This window comes from Rhinolophus sinicus, chromosome 4 (genome assembly GCF_057876585.1).
Source record: "Rhinolophus sinicus isolate RSI-liver-muscle chromosome 4, RSI-T2T, whole genome shotgun sequence".
Classification (NCBI taxonomy): domain Eukaryota; kingdom Metazoa; phylum Chordata; class Mammalia; order Chiroptera; family Rhinolophidae; genus Rhinolophus; species Rhinolophus sinicus.
In genome coordinates, this window is record NC_142504.1 from 57,804,533 (window position 1) to 57,822,875 (window position 18,343).

Here is an 18,343-nt window from a genome sequence, read left to right on the forward strand (position 1 = left end):
TAGGCAGCATATATAAGGGTCTTATTTTCTTTTTATTTAGCCACCCTGTTTTTTGAAGGGAGCCTTTAATTCATTTACATTTAAATTAGTTATTGATCAACATATATTTACTGTGTTTTCCCGAAAATAAGACCTAGACAGACCATCAGCTCTAATGCATCTTTTGGACCAAAATTTAATATAAGATCAGGTCTTATATAACATGACATTATTAATGAACCCTAATTGAATTTACGTTGTTATATAAGACCCAGTCTTACATTATAGTAAAATAAGACCAGATCATATATTAATTTTTGCTCCGAAAGATGCACTAGAGCTGATGGTCCGGCTAGGTCTTATTTTTGGGGGAACATGGTGTTGTTATTTTATTACTCACATTTTTATCTTTTTCTTCTTTTTCTTAACAAAGTACCTTTAACAATTCCTATAATACTGGTTTTGTGGTAATGAACTCAGTTAGCTTTTTCTTGTCTGGAAAGCTCCTTATCTGTCTTTCAATTCTAAATGATAGCTTTGCCAGATTGAGTAGTCTTGGTTGTAAGTCCGTGCTTTTTATCACTTTTAATATTTCCTGCCACTCCCTTCTGTCTGGCAAAGTTTCTGTTGTGTTGAGAAATCAGCTGATTGTCTAATACAAGGGAGCTGCCTTGTAAGTAACTAGTTGTCTTTCTCTTGATGCTTCTAGGATTCTCTCTTTGTCTTTAACTTTTGGCATTTTAATTATGATGTCCTGGTGTGGGCCTGTTAGGGTTCATCTTTTTCGGGACTCTGAGCTTCTTGGGCTTGTATGTCTATTTCCTTCCCCAGGCTAGGGAAGTTTTTCATCATTATTTCTTCAAATAGGTTTTCAGTTCCTAGTTCTCTCTCTTCTTCTGGTACCCCAATGATGCAAGTGTTGGTATGCTTGATGTCCCAGAGGCTCCTTAAATTCTCCTCATGTTTTTGGATTCTTTTTTCTCTTTTCTGTTTTGATTGGATGTTTTTTACTACCTTGTCTTCTAAATCACAGATTCAGTCCTCTGCTTCATCTAATCTACTATTGATTCTTTGTAATGTATTCTTCATTTACTGTAGTCTTCATTTCTGACTGATTCTTTTTTTATGTTTTCTATCCCTTTGTTGAAATTCTACCTAAGTCATTGAGCATACTTATAACCAGTGTTTTGAACTATGCATCTGGTAGATTGTTGTCTACATTTTGTTTAATTCTTATTCTGGAGCTTTCATTTGGGACATGTTTCTTTGTTTCCTCATTTTGTCTGCCTCCCTGTGTTTGTGTCTATGTATTAAGTAGGGCTGCTATGTCTCCTGGTCTTAGCAGTGTGGCCCTATGTAGTAGGTTTCCTGTGGGTCCCAGTGGTGGAATCTCCCTGAGGCGACTACTCCAGGTGTGTCCCTTGTGTGGGTGGTGTGTGCTGTCCTGTTGTAGTTGAGCCTTGGTTGCTGTTTGCACATGAATGGGAGGTATTAACTCTCCGCCTGATTAGTTTTGAGGACTGGCCATGACTGCAGTGGAGGAGCTGTTGTGCAAAGGCTGACCCTACAGAGCAGGATTCACTTTAGCAGGGCTGTGGTACCTATTGAGTCTGCCCTTTGTGTGTGTCATTTGTGGAGGTGGTTGGGTGGTGCTCTGGTGTGGTCTGAAGCTGGCCACAGGGTTATGGGTTCTGGGGCTTCTTGGGAGGGTCTCTGGTACAGGCCAAGGTCAGCTACTGCTTGTGCCCTGCCCCAGGGCCGCTTGGTGTGAGCTAAAAAGTGATCTGTAGATGGTGGTGCTGGACTTGTAGGTGCCTGGGAGAGATAAAGCTGCAAACTGAGGCTGCCTGCCACTAGTGCTGGGCTTGGGACCACTTAGCAAAAGATACAGGGTATGCTGAGGCCAGATGTTTCTTTTAGGGGTTTTTTGAGCCTTTGAGAGTTTTTAGGAAAGTCCACAGCATGAGCCAAGATAGGTCATTTGTATGGAAAAGCCACTGGAAGTGGCTTGGGTGGGCCTGCAGGTTGTGTAAGGTGGGGTCTCTGGGAACCACCAGGGCAGTGCCAACAGTGTTAGTTAGCCAGGTTGATGGAGTCTCAGATATGGTGTTCACCTGTATCTGTATGCTGGAAAGGGGGAAGGCTCAACAAAGGAACAATGTCAACACTTCTGTCTGGGAGGAAGCTGCCCCTCCAGACCTTGCCCTGAAACCAGACAATTCAGTTTCTCTCTGTGTGTCCCTGTAGTCTTTTGAGCTGCTGCTCCAGCATGGGAGCTCAGAGAGAGTGAGTCCATCAGTGAGTAAGTCCGTGTGTGGGTCCTTTATGAGGAATGCCTGGGACTCCAGCAGCTCTCTCTCTGTCTCAGCCACTATCTCTGCTGGTTCTCACAGTCAGAAGTTATGGGTACTTTTCTTCCCGGCTCTAGAAACCCTGGGCTGGGGAGCCTGGTGTGGGGCTGGGACCACACAGCTGAGATATCCCTCAAATTTTTAACTGCCACATGTGGGTGTGGGACCAGTGTTTCCACATCTCTGCTCCTCCTACCAGTGTTGAGGTGACTTCTGTATATCCTTAGCTATAGCACTTCTGTCCAGCTAGACATTAGGCAATTCTCAATGGTGATTGATAGTTCTATAGTTGTAATTTTGATGTGGTCATGAGAGGAGGCAAACATAGCATTTACCTACTTTGCCATCTTGACCAAAACTCAGACTTTGTTTTTAATGTGACACAGATGTTCCAAAATTCATCTGGAGGTCTCAGCAAGCAAAAATATATAAGAGTACTGAACAAGTTAATGAGAGAACTGAAACGAACAGATATCAAAACATATTATAAAGCCACAATCATGTAAACAATATACTACAGCGATGGGAATAGAGATCAGAAACAGTGAAAAAAGGCATAATTATATTCATAAGAATTTATATATGAGTCATTGGCAAAAAGGATGAAATATTCAATAAATAATTTGGGAGCAAGGCTGTTTGCGGAAAGTAGTTAGAGTCTTATGCCACTTACCAAAGTACAATTTAGATTGATTAAAAAATGTAAGTAAATAAAATATTTAACAATCTAAAAGAAAATTTAAAATTTCTCTATAAATCTTTGTAAATATAGTACTAAAAGTCAGAAACTTAAAGCCTTTTCATTTTTGACCATTTATAGTTAAAGCCTGGAAATAAATATACCTAAATTTTTTTGTTAGAGAATTAGGTCTCAGATCTTTTATATTAAAGTATAGCGTAAGGTTCTCCTTGGTTTCTGTTCAATCTTTAATTGGTCTTGGCAGCAGGGTGGAGAGGAAAAGAGAAGGACATGTGGGATGGGCAGGGAGGGTGTTGAAAGGTGGAGCCAGATCTCATTTAGTCCCGGGTTGCTGCTTCCCTTGACAGTGCCATCTTATTGTAAGTGAAGTTGAAATAGTATAATGGGAAGGGAAAGAGCATGGAAGAGATCTGGCCAGGATACTGCAGTTGAATGTACTTTATAAGTGACAATACAACACATTCATCCTAGGTAGTAGACCACTAACACATGATACATTAGAATTTCTAGGTGGCATTCTTCCTTATGCATGTACATCTCTTCAAATTATTTCTTTTGCTTTTGTTTTGCTTTCCCCGGATTCTGTGGGGAAGCAGTAAAGTTCATAAATAATGTTTTGTAGGCTCTTTTTATAGGAAAGTTTTCTGGAAATTCTTATTAGAAGGAGAATACAAGCAGTAGTTATGTTTCTACAAGGACAAGGACTCAGGGCAATTTAATGATTTCTCCTGAATTTGGTTTTGGGGCTGGAGATAGAAATAGGAAGAAGTGGAACTGTTAGGTTACATGCATTTGGAATTTTAATGGATGTTGCTGAACTGCCTTCTGTTGAGATGATACCATCTGTAGACCTCCTCTAATGTCAGAGAGTATTTCCCTCCGCACGTGGACCAGCACACTGTGCCACACATTTTGATCTCTCTCAATCTGATACAGCATCTTGGTGAAATCATGATTTGCATTCAGTGTTCATGACTGAGGTTGAGCATTGTTCCACCTGTTTTAAAAGTCACCTGAATTTCCTTTTCTGGGAATCAGAGAACACTAGAGCTGGAGTAGATCTTTGAGGTGAAGTCCCACTGCGCATCCTACAGATGAGGAACCTGTTTGGCGATGGTCACTTGGCTAGTCCTTGACTGAAAGAGAACTAAAACCAAGGCTTTTATTTGTCATAAAAGCTGTCTGGGTGACAATAAAACAGGATCTGTAAATGTTTCTGGAGGCAATCTGGGGTTTGGCTGTAGAACAAGAAAGCCTGGAAATTACAGTGCAATGTCACAATGCCTTAACTGTGAGGCCAAGTGCTTTTACTCACCCAGAACTTCTGGTACCTCATCTGTAAAATGGAATTAATATTAGCTTTTTTGCCAAGGTTTCAAGGATTAGGGTTAATGTATATAAAGTAGTGACATAAATAGACTCAGCACTGTTAACACCCCCCTAATATTTGTGCATTCTGTTATCTGAGTTTCCCACTTACATGTAAGCTCCAAGGGAGACTTAAACTAAAGTTCTTAAAAATAGAAGTGAAACATCACACCCATATTGACTCCCAGAGATCTGAGAAGAAAGCTTACCCACTTTGTCACTCTTTTAGGGTTTATCTTCTAGCAAGTTACCTTTTTCAGATTTCCAGGAAACATTAAAGCCTCCAGATTTCCAAAGGAAAAACTGTGTGTGTGCTGGCCAGGTTTTGACCCACTCTCAAGCAGGAAGGGGGAATGGGAAGAGAGAAGGGAAGGGAATTACTGAAAACATGTTATTTTCAGCACAGCCTAGATGATCATCCCAGGTGTTCTTAGGATTGCCAAGAGTCAAGGTTTTTCCGTTTGTTTTTTTAAATGGGTGTTATTTCACTATTATTATCTGTGTTTGTCTTCACTCTGCTTAACTTTTCCTATATTTTGAAAGAGAATAAGATCAAATGCAGAGCTGGGTCCAAGGACAGGGTCTGCCCCAGCCCTTCCCTTCCCAGAGGCCATGGAATGCCTTTCTTCCTCTCCTAAGCTCTGAGCAGTCATTTTCATCGGCATCTTGGACATCTCCCCCAGGTGGAAGGGTGAAGAGGCATCTTTAGTCCTTTCTCTGTCACCTCTAGTTCCCCGCTCACCCTGCCATTGCCTGCCCTGGTCTTAGGTAAAATAAAAATAGCAATTCTAACAGTTCTGAAAAATGAATGAGAAAGTTAATTCTTAAGGGCCTCTGTTCTACTCTCAATTCTAGTGTTTTTCCAAGTGTGGCTCTCTGACCATGTGTACAGATTTCTTGGGTGCCTGTTGGAAATGCAGATTCTTAGTCTCCCCTCCCCCATAGACTTCCTGAATTGGAATCTCTGGGGGTGGAACCCATAAAAAGGCATTTTCAGCAAGCAGTCCCAGAAGTACACTAAAGTTTGGAACCACTGCTATTCCTTCCTAGTTCCTTATTTATTTTCTTTCTCTCTCCTGGTACCCCTTAATCTTCCCTTTATCTTTCCTCATTCCTTTGGACTCATGCTCACCTGTTTGCTCCCTCATTCCTCCTCCTTAATGCTAAGGATTCAGAGTAGCCTGTTGAACTGTTCTTTTAACATAATAAATTTAAGATCTCTGGAAACTCAGCTAGTAGAAGAAAAAAAATGTATATTTCTTGCTACATTGCTTGTCCCCATAAAAGAAAGGTAGACACAAAGCTACCCTCTCTGAGCACCAGCTTTGGGAAATACGTCATTCTATCAGGTACACAGAGGCATAACGTTCACAGCTGGTTTCACTACAGGGGATGGACCTTGGAGGTTGGAAATGTCCTTCTTTAGAGAAACATCACTGGCGTGATGTGTCAGGGGAGTCAGCTACCACCAGCCTCAGAATCATACTCTGGCTTGAGTACCCTTGCTGGAGGGCACAAAGTGGTGAAGACATTTAGGGAAGATGGGGTCAATAGGACAAGAAACAGTGGGGGAGGTAGTGGGGGGTGGCAAAGGGGAGTGTCTGCATGGAGTTTGGAGTGGGTGCCATGAGGGTCCTGAACCTCTGCTTTTGTCTTCACAGCCACTGGAGGAAGAGACCAAGATGAATGCAGAGGTGAGTTCTTTAAAAGTACCAGTTGAAGGAATGTTTTTCTTGCAGTGTTCTTCATTTCTCCTTCACAGAGTGTCTTCTATCCCTACAGAGCTCTCAGAAACATTGGCACAAACTTGAAAACATTCCCCCTCTAACCTACCATGTGCACATGGCTCTGGATGACAGGAGAAGAGTTAGGCCCCTTTGAGTTCTTATCTGTGTCTGTCCTGAATCAGTTAGAAGAGAACTTATCTACTATAGTTAATCCTGAAACACCACTCACAGGCTTGGGGAAGTTTGGACAGTGGCCTATGGGGGTGCTGGGTCCAGAGCCCTGCTGTGTGTTATTCTGGGGACACTTACTGCTGCTTACTAGAAACTTCCTCTGCATCATCTCCTTGATGCTGTCACTTCCAGTGTATCTGTTGTTTGATACAAGGAGATGTCTAGTCCTTTGTCCCTTTGCTTTTTCCTGACTGATCAGCCCCTTTCCTGCTTTTACTCCCTTCTAGTCTAGACCCTGGAGTTCAACTCTTCAACTGCTATTATGCTGCTGTCCCCACCTCCTTTTCCTCTTATTCTGTTGATATGCTGTTGCAATCCAGAGTCTGTTCCCACAGAACAGTGGTGTTGGGTGAGTGGCACAGCCTCCTGCTGTTTGCATCGGTCAGATGTCTCAAAATCCCATGTGGGCTAAGCACTGTCCACCAGCTTAAGCACTCTGTGTAGCCCTGGGCAGCTTTCTTCCCCACTGCACTGAACAGCCAGGTCCAGTCTTCATCACTCCTCCAGCTACCTCCTCACTCTGAGCAGCTGGATCACCTTTTACTTTACAGAGAAAGATGGGAACCATCAGACATCATCCTTCTCAATTCCTGCCTCACCATTTGTCTTGTTCCTCTTGTCACAGTGGGAGGGATGTTTATCAGTGATAGAGCTCCAGGATGCAAGGACTGGAAAACCCAACTTAATGTAGTTTTTGTTTAGGAAGTCCAAAGGAGGGTAGGCTTCAGGGAAGGTTGGTGCAGTGGCTCAGCTGTTTCATCGAGGATCCAAGATCTTTGCACTTCTGCTCTCCTTCCAAGTGTCAGTTCCATCCCAGAGGTCACCCCCTTATGTCTGTAGGATAGCAGCCAGCAGCAGCTGGGGCTACGTGCTTCCCTGGGCACTGTGAGCAAGATAGAGAGAGCTTCCTTCGGCTCTCACAGAAAAGTTGGAACCTCTTTCCTTGAAGCCGTACCAAATGCCTTCTTAGGGCTTCCTGGCTAGAATCTGGTCCCATTCCCGTTCCTGGACTGATTCCTATGTCAGAGGAGCCAGTTGGCTTAGACTCCTCAGGTCCACCTGGAGCAGCTTAGCCCCTACCACTAGGCTGGATACAGGAAGAAGAAATGGGGATGGACATGGGGAATGGATCCATCGCATCCATTCCAAGACATTTCTGGTGAAAGTGCACCCCTCTCTATGCTCTGAACTGCAAATTCCGTTGCCTGTTCATACCTTGCACTGCCGCCCTCATTACCTCCTTTACCAGCTGCATTGTTTACCTAATTTATACTAGCTCGTTCTCATTAATATTTCAGAATGCTTTAGTTTTTACTTTTTTTCAGAACAAAACAACACGTGGTATCTTGTCAAGCTATGTAATCCTATTTTTCTCATCCCCTTCAGAGGCCGGCTTCTTGAAAGAGATATCTGCAGCTAATTTCTCCATTTTCTTCTCTGAGTCTTCCTTAACCTGCCGTAGTCTGGCTTCAGCCCCTAATGAAATTCATCTTAAATAATTAAAAAAATTTTTTTTTGGTAATAATGTAAGTACACGTACCTAGTACAAAACTTAAAAGCTACAAAATGGTAAACAGTCAAAAGTAAGTGTTGCTACTGCTCATCCCCCCAGCCTCCCTTTGCCAAAGCTGACTTCTGTTCACCATTTTCTGGTGCCTCTGACCCCTTATCTTAGAAGTTCTGAAGAAAGAGGAGAAACTTTGCATTAATACTAAGTGTATACAACCTGGACCAGTAACAGTTACATCAATCATCAATTACCACTTCTGTCCTATAATTTCGACCTTTCCTTCTTTGATGGCTTTTTCCTCTTAACCTTTTAAAAACATTCCCAGACCTTTGGTCCCCTTCCAACAATTCCCTCTTCTCTTCTGCCTTAAACACTTACTATTTCGTGTCTGTGACCACCTTCTCACTTCCCTTTTATATCCAGTCGCACTGCAATCTGACTTGGTTCTCACTGCTTCACTAAAACGTCTCAGGTGAAAGTTACTAGTGGCCTCCATATTGCCAAATTTGGTCCAAACCTTTTCTTTGAAGCATTTGACACTATTGACGTCGTTCTTGAAATTTCACCATGACACCCCAGGGTTTCTGTCTGTCTCTCTGGTGACTTCCCAGACTTATTCTTAGGCTCCTCTTCTCTCTTTAAAAGTTTGTGTTCCCTAGGGTACTTCTCGCTCTCCGCACTGTCCTAGGGAACTCACCTGACCCCATAGCTTTTATTTGTCAGTTGTATATTTAGGAATGTGCCAAATGGATGTGTCCAACCAGGTCTTTCTCCTCAACTCCAGATCCATACTGATAGGTCGGCCAATAAAGGAACATGCGTGGTCAGGAAAGTTAAGAAAGTTTTTATTGTAAGAGAGAAAAATATATTGGACTGAGCAAAGACCGCTACAGTCTGGGCTGCATGTCTAAAGGAGACTCGCAGCCCTGAGAAAGAGGGTGAGGAGGGTTTTATAGGGGCAGTGGGACAGGGTAGCATTGTTTGAACAGAAAATGCGGACTGCCTGCAAGCCAGTAGCTGTTTTGTGGCATTTTCTGTGATTGCAAGTTTGGCTGTGCTGCAGGTGCAGGCCAACAAACATTTTGTTGTTTTCTTGCAGACATGGCTCTATCTGTAAGTCAAGTTCTCTGAGACCTAACATTCAGAGACCTAACACATACCTCCAGAAGCCTGGATTGCTCGTCTTCATTTAGAGGTTCTATAGGCATCCTAACACATTAATACCTAACCTGGACTTGCTGTTTTTCACCTGCTCCAAATATGCTTCTTCTCAGGGAAGGGCATCACTGCCCTCTATTTACCTGGACTCAAAGCCTGATGTCCCACTCATTTCTTTCTCACATTCCATGCTGTAAATCCTATGATTTCATTGATTTAATCAATCACTAAAATTTATATAACAAAACACTGTGCCAGACTCTAGATTTGGCTTTATGGCTATAATGGTAAAATCTATCTGTCTGTCTGTCTGTCTGTCTGTCTGTCTGTCTGTCTGTCTGTCTATCTATCTATCTATCTATCTATCTATCTATCTATCTATCTATCTATCTATCATCTATCTAATCTATCTATCTCTATCAGTAGATAGATAGAGATAGATACGGTATTTGTACTCATGGAACTTATTGAACTAGTGATACCATAATATGTTTCAAATCTGTCTATTCCTTACTTTACTTTCTGCCTGCTCATTACTTCATCACTTTCCTAAGTCTGTACTTACTCTCTTTATTTTACTTACCTTCCTCTAGGTCATTCTCTTTCCCTTTCTGAGAGTAGAGGAGGAGACCTTAGACACAGAGGGTACTCCTTGGCCCTTGTGCATGACACCTTATCTTTGCTGGTCTGTTCAAGGCCCCTCTCTTATATTTATTTTCTTCTTCCTTTTGTCTCTGTCTCCATTCTCAGCCTCCCAAAGACAGCTGTTCTAATGTAGTAAATGTTTACCTTTTCACTTACATGTATTCATGAAAATATGTTATTTTTTGTATAAATACGTTTTACATTTACAAACAGTAAAATTCACCATTGTTTTGGTGTACAGTTATGTGAGTTAAAATACATGCATAGATTTGTGTACCCATCACTATTATCAGAATTCAGATTCTCCAAAACATTCCCTTCTATTACCACTTTATTGTCACAGCCTCCCTGATCTGTAATCCCTAGCAACCACTGTGTGATATACTTTAATTTAAATAATTATATTGTGTTAAAACAGCTTATATCTCGGTCTCTTTGTTTTTTCTTTTTCTTTTTTCATGATGTAACATATAGTTAATGTGCTGTACAGTACCCCATGCTGTGCACCCTTTTAATCCTAACAAAACACCTATTAACAACATGCTGCTATTACCTCTGTGCTGTAGATGAGGAAAATGAGGGCTAAGTAAATTGCCCTAAGTCACACGGTATTAGGGACAGAATAGGGATTCAAGCCATGATGTTTCATGAATGCCCTTTTTCTTGTCTATATTCAGCTAATCCTGTCCATCCTGTTCAAGTGTCATTTCTGCTATATGAAATGTTTTCTGGAGCTTTCTCTCTGGAAGTATACCTCCTTGTTGTGAATTTCCTTTGCCCTTTACTTACCTCTTTTTTGTTACCTTCCATTCTCTGACTTCAAGTATAGCTGTCTGTGTGCCTTGTTCATCTAGGTATCCCCTCACCCATAGTTTGTCCTCACTAAATTTCAGTTGACTAAATGACAGGATAGTTCAGAAACTGGTAATCTTGTAATACAATCCAGGCCTTTGGTGGGTCACTGAAAATGTAGAGGAATGAAATCATGACAGAAAATTTCAAGGAAAACTTGTGAGGAGAAGGGTGGAGAAGGACCACTGGCCACAATCAGGCCTTTAATTTCAGAGGATATTTGTTGAAGGCATGAACGACTCCCAGGGTTTCAAGTGTTTCAAGCTGGATGCCTGATGGAATTTGTGGAGCCACTGGCCTTTTCTCAGATGTTCAGAGCACAGTCAGTCAGGTGGGACAGATAACTGGTCACCCAGGTCAGGTTGAGGTGGTCAGGTGGAGATGCCCAGTTTGCATTTCTTCTTGGAACTGAAGCTTGGAGGAGAGGATATTTATGGCTCAAAATGTTGAAGTCTTTAGCATAAAAGTGGTAATGGAAACCTTAATAATGAGGGTTTTCCCCAACCCCCCCTCCCCCCCCAGGAAGAGAAAAGAACAGAGGGACAAGGACAGGGCTTTGGGAAATATGAACATCTAGGGATGGAGAAGGGAAGTCGTGAAGTGTGAAAAGAAAACCTCAATGTGAGGTGAGAGAAGACAAGAAAGGAGTGAATTTAAAGAAGGTCCAGTAAAATTTCAAATATGTCTGAGGTCCAGGAGAAGCCCTTGAGTTTAGCAATGAGGTCTTAGGTGACCTGTGATAAAGTAGAGAGGTGTGGTAATGAAAACCAGATTATACTTGGGTGGAAAGGGGGAGTGGAAGTGGTAACTGTAGCCTAGAGTGTGAGGAGTCAGATAATTTGTGGGTACTAGACAGTGCATGATCTCGGGTAGAGGGCCCCAGAGGTGGGGCAGCAGAGGATGCCAGGCACTGTAGAGGGATCTCCAGGAAGGGAGATTGGAGTCAGCCAAAGGCTGTACAAGATGTAGAGTTTTCATCTGCTCAGAGAATCCCTTGGGTGTTTGTATTTTAGATAACTAATATACTCAACATGATTCAAAATTGTAAAGGATAAAAAAAAAGATTTATGCCGAGAAGTTCTCTTCCCTCCCAGCTTCTCACGGTCTTAGGCAATCAATGCTATTGTTTTCACGGCTGTCCTTTCAGAGAGATTCTAACATATATAAAAAATATTTTTTCCCTTCAGCTTCCCCCCCTGCTTTTTTTACACACTGTTATAGCACACAAGTTACAGTGGTCTGTATTTTGCTTTTCTCACCCAACAATATATCTTGGAGATTAATACCTTCTGATACATAAAGAACTTCCTTGTTATATTTTATAGAAGTGTGATATTCCATTTTAGTGGTACACCATAACTTATATAACCAGCCTAATGCTAACAACATATACATTCATTATTTTTTATCTTTTGCTGTTACAACAATGATTACAATAATCCTAAGTCATTTTACTGTATTCTTAGAAATGCATTTTTGGAGCAAAGAGTATTTGCATGATAAATATTTCCAAGTTGTTCTCTACAAAGGGGTGCTGTTTTTCTCCCCTCCTGCAATGTATGAATGTTCCTGTTTCCCATGCCAACCAATGTGTTGTCAAACTTTCTGATCCTTGTAAACAGTAAATGCAAAACATTAGATTGTTCTTTCTGACTATTTGGAATCTCATTTCCCCATCACAGAGTAGTAATCAAGCACCTGCCCTCATGCCTCACACCTTGAAATTCTTCTATAATGATTTTACATTTTCTATCCTCTTAATATCAAAAGTTGTTTTTCTTCTAAATTGATAGAGCATGTTCTCTTAATTTAACTTTCTCTGAATTCCATTATCAGATCTGGAGCTCCAAACACTAATTTCTCTGAATCCAAGAAGAGGAACAAGCTCACTCTGTGACTATGATTTGGCTTTGAATTATTTTTTGAGTCACTTTTCTGTACTGTATGTGTGTCCATTTTCTGCTGTCTTAAAACTGCTCCTATTCCTTTGTCCTTAAAATACTACCCCTACAGGGCTGCATATACTCATATAGTGGTATTTTACCAAAGGTTCAAGACAGCAGACAACTCAGTATGAAAATTTAGACATCCTGGTTTCTAGAAATCCATTGTCTACACCTCTATGTCTTCCTGGCTCCTTTCTCTGCATGCTTCAGTCTCATAACCTGCATGCACTTTCCTCTGCTTTCTGCTGGTTCCCATCCCGAAAGTTATCGCCACCACTACAGAGTAGTTTAGCCATCTCTTTGATCTGTTTAACCTTATATTTTGGGATTTTCTTTTTTCTTTATTTTTTAAATTAACTTTATTGAGGTGACAATGGTTAGTAAAATCGCATACATTTCAAGTGTGCAATTCTATAATACATCATCTATATGTCACATTGTGTGCTCACCACCCAGAGTCACTTCTTCTGTCATGTGTGTATGTGTGTGTGTGTGTGTGTGTGTGTATGACATATATATGTATGTGTGTGTGTGTATATATCTATATCTATATCTATATCTATATCTATATCTATATCTATATCTATATCTATATCTATATCTATATCTATATCTATATCATCTATATATATATATATATATATTTGACTCCCCTCTTACCCTCTTCTACCATCTCCCCTCCTCCCTTACCCTCTGATAACCAGTAAACTGTTGTCTGTGTCTATGAGTTTTTGTTTTGGTTCATTTGTCTTGTTCCTTTGTTGCTTTCAGTTTTATATCCCACATGAGTGAAGTCATCAACTTTTTCTGTGTGACTTATTTCGCTTAACATAATAATCTTAAGATTTCGCTTAGCATAATAATCTTAAGATCTATCCATGTTGTCGCAAATGGCAGCATTTCATCTTTTCTTATGGCAGAATGGTGTTCCATCATGTATATATAGCTCATCTTCTTTATCCAATCATCTATTGAAGGGCACTTTGGTTGTGTCCATGTCTTGGCCACTGTAAACAGTGCTGCAGTAAACTTCAGGGTACATAAATCTTTACGAATAAATGTTTTCAGATTGTTTTGGGATTGCTAGGTCATATGGTAATTCTATTCTTAATTTTTTGAGGAACCTCCATACCCTTTTCCATAGTAGCTGTACCAATTTACATTCCCACCAACAGTGTATGAGGTTTCCTTTTTCTCCACAGCCTCTCTAACACTTATTATTTGTCTTGTTGATGATAGCCATTCTAACAGGTGTGAGGTGATATTGCATTGTGGTTTTGATTTGCATTTCCCTAATAGCTAGTAAAGTTGAGCATTTTTCATATATCTATTGGCCGTTTGTATGTCTTCTTGAAAGAAGTGTCTGTTCAGGTCCTCTGCCCATTTTTTAATTGGATTGTTTGGGGTTTTTTTGTTGTTGTTGAGTTGTACGAGTTCTTTATATATTTTGGATACTAGCCCCTTATCAGAGGCATTGTTTGCAGATATCTTCTCTCATTCAGTTAGTTGCCTCTATGTTTTGTTGGTTTCTTTTGCTGTGCGGAAGCTAAACCATTGCCATCACTTACAGAAAAATTTATAGCACTAGATGCCTGTTTTTGAAAAGAAGTTTTCAAATCAATGACTTAAACTCCCACCTTAGAAGCATATTAAACCCCAGATAAGCAGAAAATTTGAAGTAATAAGGATAAGAGCAGAAATCAATGCAATAGGGAACAACAACAACAACAAACAATTGAGAAAAATCAATGAAATCAAAGCTATTGTTTTTGAGATCAATAGAATTGATAAACTCTATCTAGCCAGGGAGCTTAGGTGAAAAAGAGAGAAGGCATAAATTTCCAATATCAAAAGTAAAAGAATGGCCATCACTACGGAGTCCACAAATATTAATATTTTTGCTGCGACCTTTGTCTGTAGTTGAATGATATTTCTATGCCACTGACTGCGGCGTTTGACTTGACCCCATGAGCTCAATGTTCCAGAAAGGAAGTTTAGGAAAGCAGACGTACATTTTTCTGTATTTTGTGTTTTTCAAGAATGACTAGAAACAGGAAATCTTTATACTTTAATCATTTATTTTAATAAAATGTAGCACTGTAACTGTATTAACTTAAAAATATAAATGCTGTAATTATTTTATGTGGATTTTTGAAACATTTTGGAAAACAAATTTGAAATCAATTTAACGTAGTGAAAAGGTTAAAGGATAATAAGAGCATAGTGTGCATACATTTATGGATAGGAATTCAACAATTCAGATGAAATGGACATACTCCTTAAAAGACTGAAACTACCTAAACTCTTTTAAAAAGAAATGAGCAATCTGAATGTGTGTGTGTGGGTGCGTGCGCGTGCACACACACGCATTAAATAAATTGAATCTGTAGTTAAAAACCTTTCCACAGAGAGAAACTCTGCTATGTTGAAGAAGCAGTTTGCTATGATGTGAAATGCGTATGGACAGGGACGTTTGTCAGGAAACTGCAGGTAGCTTCTAGGAGCTGAGGGCTTCTCCTACAACCAATCTGAATACTGCTGGCAACCACGTGAGCTTGTAAGAGAGCACTGAGCTCTGGATGAGGATGTAACCTGGTCAGCTCCTGAACACAGCCTTGTGAGATCTGAGCAGAGTTCCGAGTTAGGCCATGTTCAGATTCTTTACTCACAGAAACTGTGAGATAATAATATTGAAAAAGGAAAGACATTATCAGAAAACATGGTGTCATATGGCTTATGATTTGTGTACTTAGTGAACTCCCCGTTCTCCAGAACCCAGTGCCAGTAGAGGATGTTGTGGCATCCCAAGCAATTCTGGTTCAAATGACTGAAGATTAACCAGTGCATCATCCAGTCAAGAATCATTGTTTAGAGCTACCAGTTCTTCCTCAGAATGACTGAGACAACTTACCTTCTACATGAAAACCCATCCCACATAGGGTTATCACTTCCCACATGTAATGTAAGGCGATGCAGATAACCAGTTTCTTGGGCAAACTATTCCAGGTAGATTCGCAGTGTATCCTGCTTGTAGCCCACTGCATATGCCATGGTGTTAAATATGTATGCTTAGTAGTATTATGTTCCATTATGTGCAATATCAAGCTGCAGTTTCAGCTGAGGCCACATCAAATGCCAATGCAGCCCAGCCTGCTGCTTCACAGCCTCTAAATTTGGCACATGTTCCTGGAGAATAATACCCACCAGCTCTAAACCTAGTAGCCCAAGAAAATTGACCTATGACTGAGAATGTTCAAATGAATGCACAGTGAGTCCCAGTTCTAAACGAAGATGTCAGTTTAGACTTTCTAGATTGGATGTACACGTTCTCAGGAGCTCAGTTCTTTTTAGCATTGAATATTTCTTTTCTTACTTTAGACAGTTTATTATGGTAATGGATGCTATGCTACTTGCTTATGTACAGGAAGTTGAATGATTTCCTGTTGGGCTACAAGGAGGTCAAACAAGTAAACTATCTAAAGTGTAAAGAAATGGGTCATTTTATAAATGATGCATTTGACGATGAGGGTGGGGAAGGTGCAGGTGAAGATGCCAGTGCAATTCGAAGACTTGTATTAATAGCTTCAGCTTGGTCTTTTATCACGCCTTTTTTACTTCACAATACGAGACAGGCCTTGTCATGTCACAGTACTGTGCCAGGTGGAAAGGAGGGTTTGACATTAAGAAAGGGTTGTACATGGATGGATCTTGAGAGTGTAATGCTGAGCGAAATAAGTCAGACAGAAAAAGCAGAGAACCATGTGATTTCACTGATATGTGGTATATAAACCAAAAACAACAAAAGAACAAGACAAACAAATAAGAAACAGAAACTCATAGACACAGACAATAGTTTAGTGGTTACCAGAGGGTAAGGGGGGTGGGGGGTGGGGGGTGGGGGTGGGAGATGAAGGTAAGGGGGATCAAATATATGGTGATGGAAGGAGAACTGACTCTGGGTGATGAACACACAATGGGATTTATAGATGATGTAATACAGAATTGTACACCTGAAATCTATGTAATTTTACTAACAATTGTCACCCCAATATATTTAATAAGATAAAATGAAAAAAAAAAGAAAGGGTTGTAAATTATAGTGTAATTAAAGCATACACACACACACACACACACACACACACACACACACACACACACAGAGGGTGCCAAAAAATGTATACACATTTTAAGAAAGGAAAAACCTATTAAAATTGTAATACTCAATATATACTGATAACAAAACATGAATACAGGTCACGTTTGTCTTCTGCAATTACAAGAGGTGCTCAGAGTGGTTACCAGCAGTGTCTAGACACTTCTGATTGTGGCGAACTACTATATATATATAATCTATATTCTATAAATTATTCTGAAAGTTTTAAAAAGATCTCACAGTTGTTAATAGAGAATTTTCTTGAGGGAGGATCCAAGGTGGTGGAGTAGATAAATTCTGTGCTTGCCTCCTCCAGTGACCACATTAAAATTACAAATAAATTATAGAACAGTCAACCTGGAGAACTGTCTGAAGTCTAGCTGAACAGAGGTTTTATAACTAAGGATATGAAGAAGAAGCCACACCGAGAGCGATAGGAAGGACAGAGACACAGAATGGGCTGGCTCCACATCTGCTGTGGCAGCTGAAACTCAGGAGGGATATCTCAGTCATGAAGGATTCCCCCAAGGAGCAAGGGACCCCAGTCCCACAGTGGGTCCCCCAGCCCAGAGTACCTGTGCAAGGAAGAGGAGCTCCCACAACATCTGGTTGTGAAAAACGGGGGATTCTGACCACCAGAGTGAGATGAAAGGCTGCAGGACACCCAGATGTCCTCTGACAGAGCCTGTGCACACACTCACTCACTGCAGGCACTCACCCTGGGCTCCAGCAGAGGAGCAGTGACTTGGGAGATATCAGAGACATACGGGGAGAGACTGAGTTGTGTGGCTTCAAGGAGTGGATGGAACAGTTGCCATTTTCACTGTGTAGAATCCTCCCATGCAGCCAGCACGTGGGCGCCATCCTTCCTGTGTTGAACCCTCATCTGCATGGCCAGATCAGAATTTAAATTGGCCTGGCAAGCTCTGCCTCACCCAGCTCACTCAACACTGGAGGCATTGCTCTCTGAGCTCTAGCACTGGGACAGTGGCTCTAGGAGGATCTGAGTTGTCTGGCTTTTGGTGGGGGAGGGGTGCTAAGGGGACATCTTTTTCCCGGACTCAGGTGCTGGTGACTCCTTGGGACCCCGCCCCACCCAACTCATGCAATGCCAGAAGCAATTTCGGTGAGCAGCGAGCCCCCCTTGCATTGCATGCTTTCTTGGAGAACTCTCGGGGTGTGCACGGGCCTCAGGCAGGTGGCAGCTGGTCTCAGTGTTCTCTGTCTTCTGCTGAGTAGCTCCAGGCTTAGTACTGGCACCAAATCAGAATCTAACCTAGTGAACACCACTTGTCTCACTTTGGTGACGCCCTGAGTCTCCGCCTCACCCAACTCCCATATTCCACAAGGCTCTATCAATGGCTGAGCCTTACAGACCCAGCTGGTAGCAGCAGGCCTCGCCATGTACTGGGCTTTTTGCCCAGGCCCAGTACTGGTGGCAGCCATCCTTAGTTCACAGCAAGGCCTCTTCCATGCACCTCCTGGTCTAGCAGAGGCAGCAATCAATCACAGATTGCTTTGTATCTCCTACCAGGTAGTCCCCGGCCAGTTTCAGGCAGTGACTGACCTGGGCCTGTACCGGAGCCCTGCTCAAGAGACCACAGAACCAACATACATAGAGGTTGGCTTCAGATTACAGCAGAGCATCACCTAATTAGCTCCATAAGCGGCACACCCAAAGGGTGTCCTCAGTAGGCACCAAAGCCTGCTGGGGTGAATCCTG

General features: G+C 41.4%; 1 protein-coding gene and 1 pseudogene across 1 annotated transcript in view; both read left to right on the plus strand.

Annotated features, from left to right (window-relative positions):
• The window catches only part of BLVRA (biliverdin reductase A), an 85,843-nt gene that overhangs the window by 13,124 nt on the left and 54,376 nt on the right, over window positions 1-18,343 (plus strand). The window contains exon 2 of the mRNA XM_088797860.1: window positions 6,060-6,092. Within this exon, the coding sequence (XP_088653986.1) occupies window positions 6,081-6,092 (12 nt within the window). The 5' untranslated portion in view covers window positions 6,060-6,080. The remainder of the gene's footprint in view (window positions 1-6,059; window positions 6,093-18,343) is intronic.
• Window positions 8,968-16,255, plus strand: LOC109438806 (homocysteine-responsive endoplasmic reticulum-resident ubiquitin-like domain member 2 protein pseudogene; annotated as a pseudogene).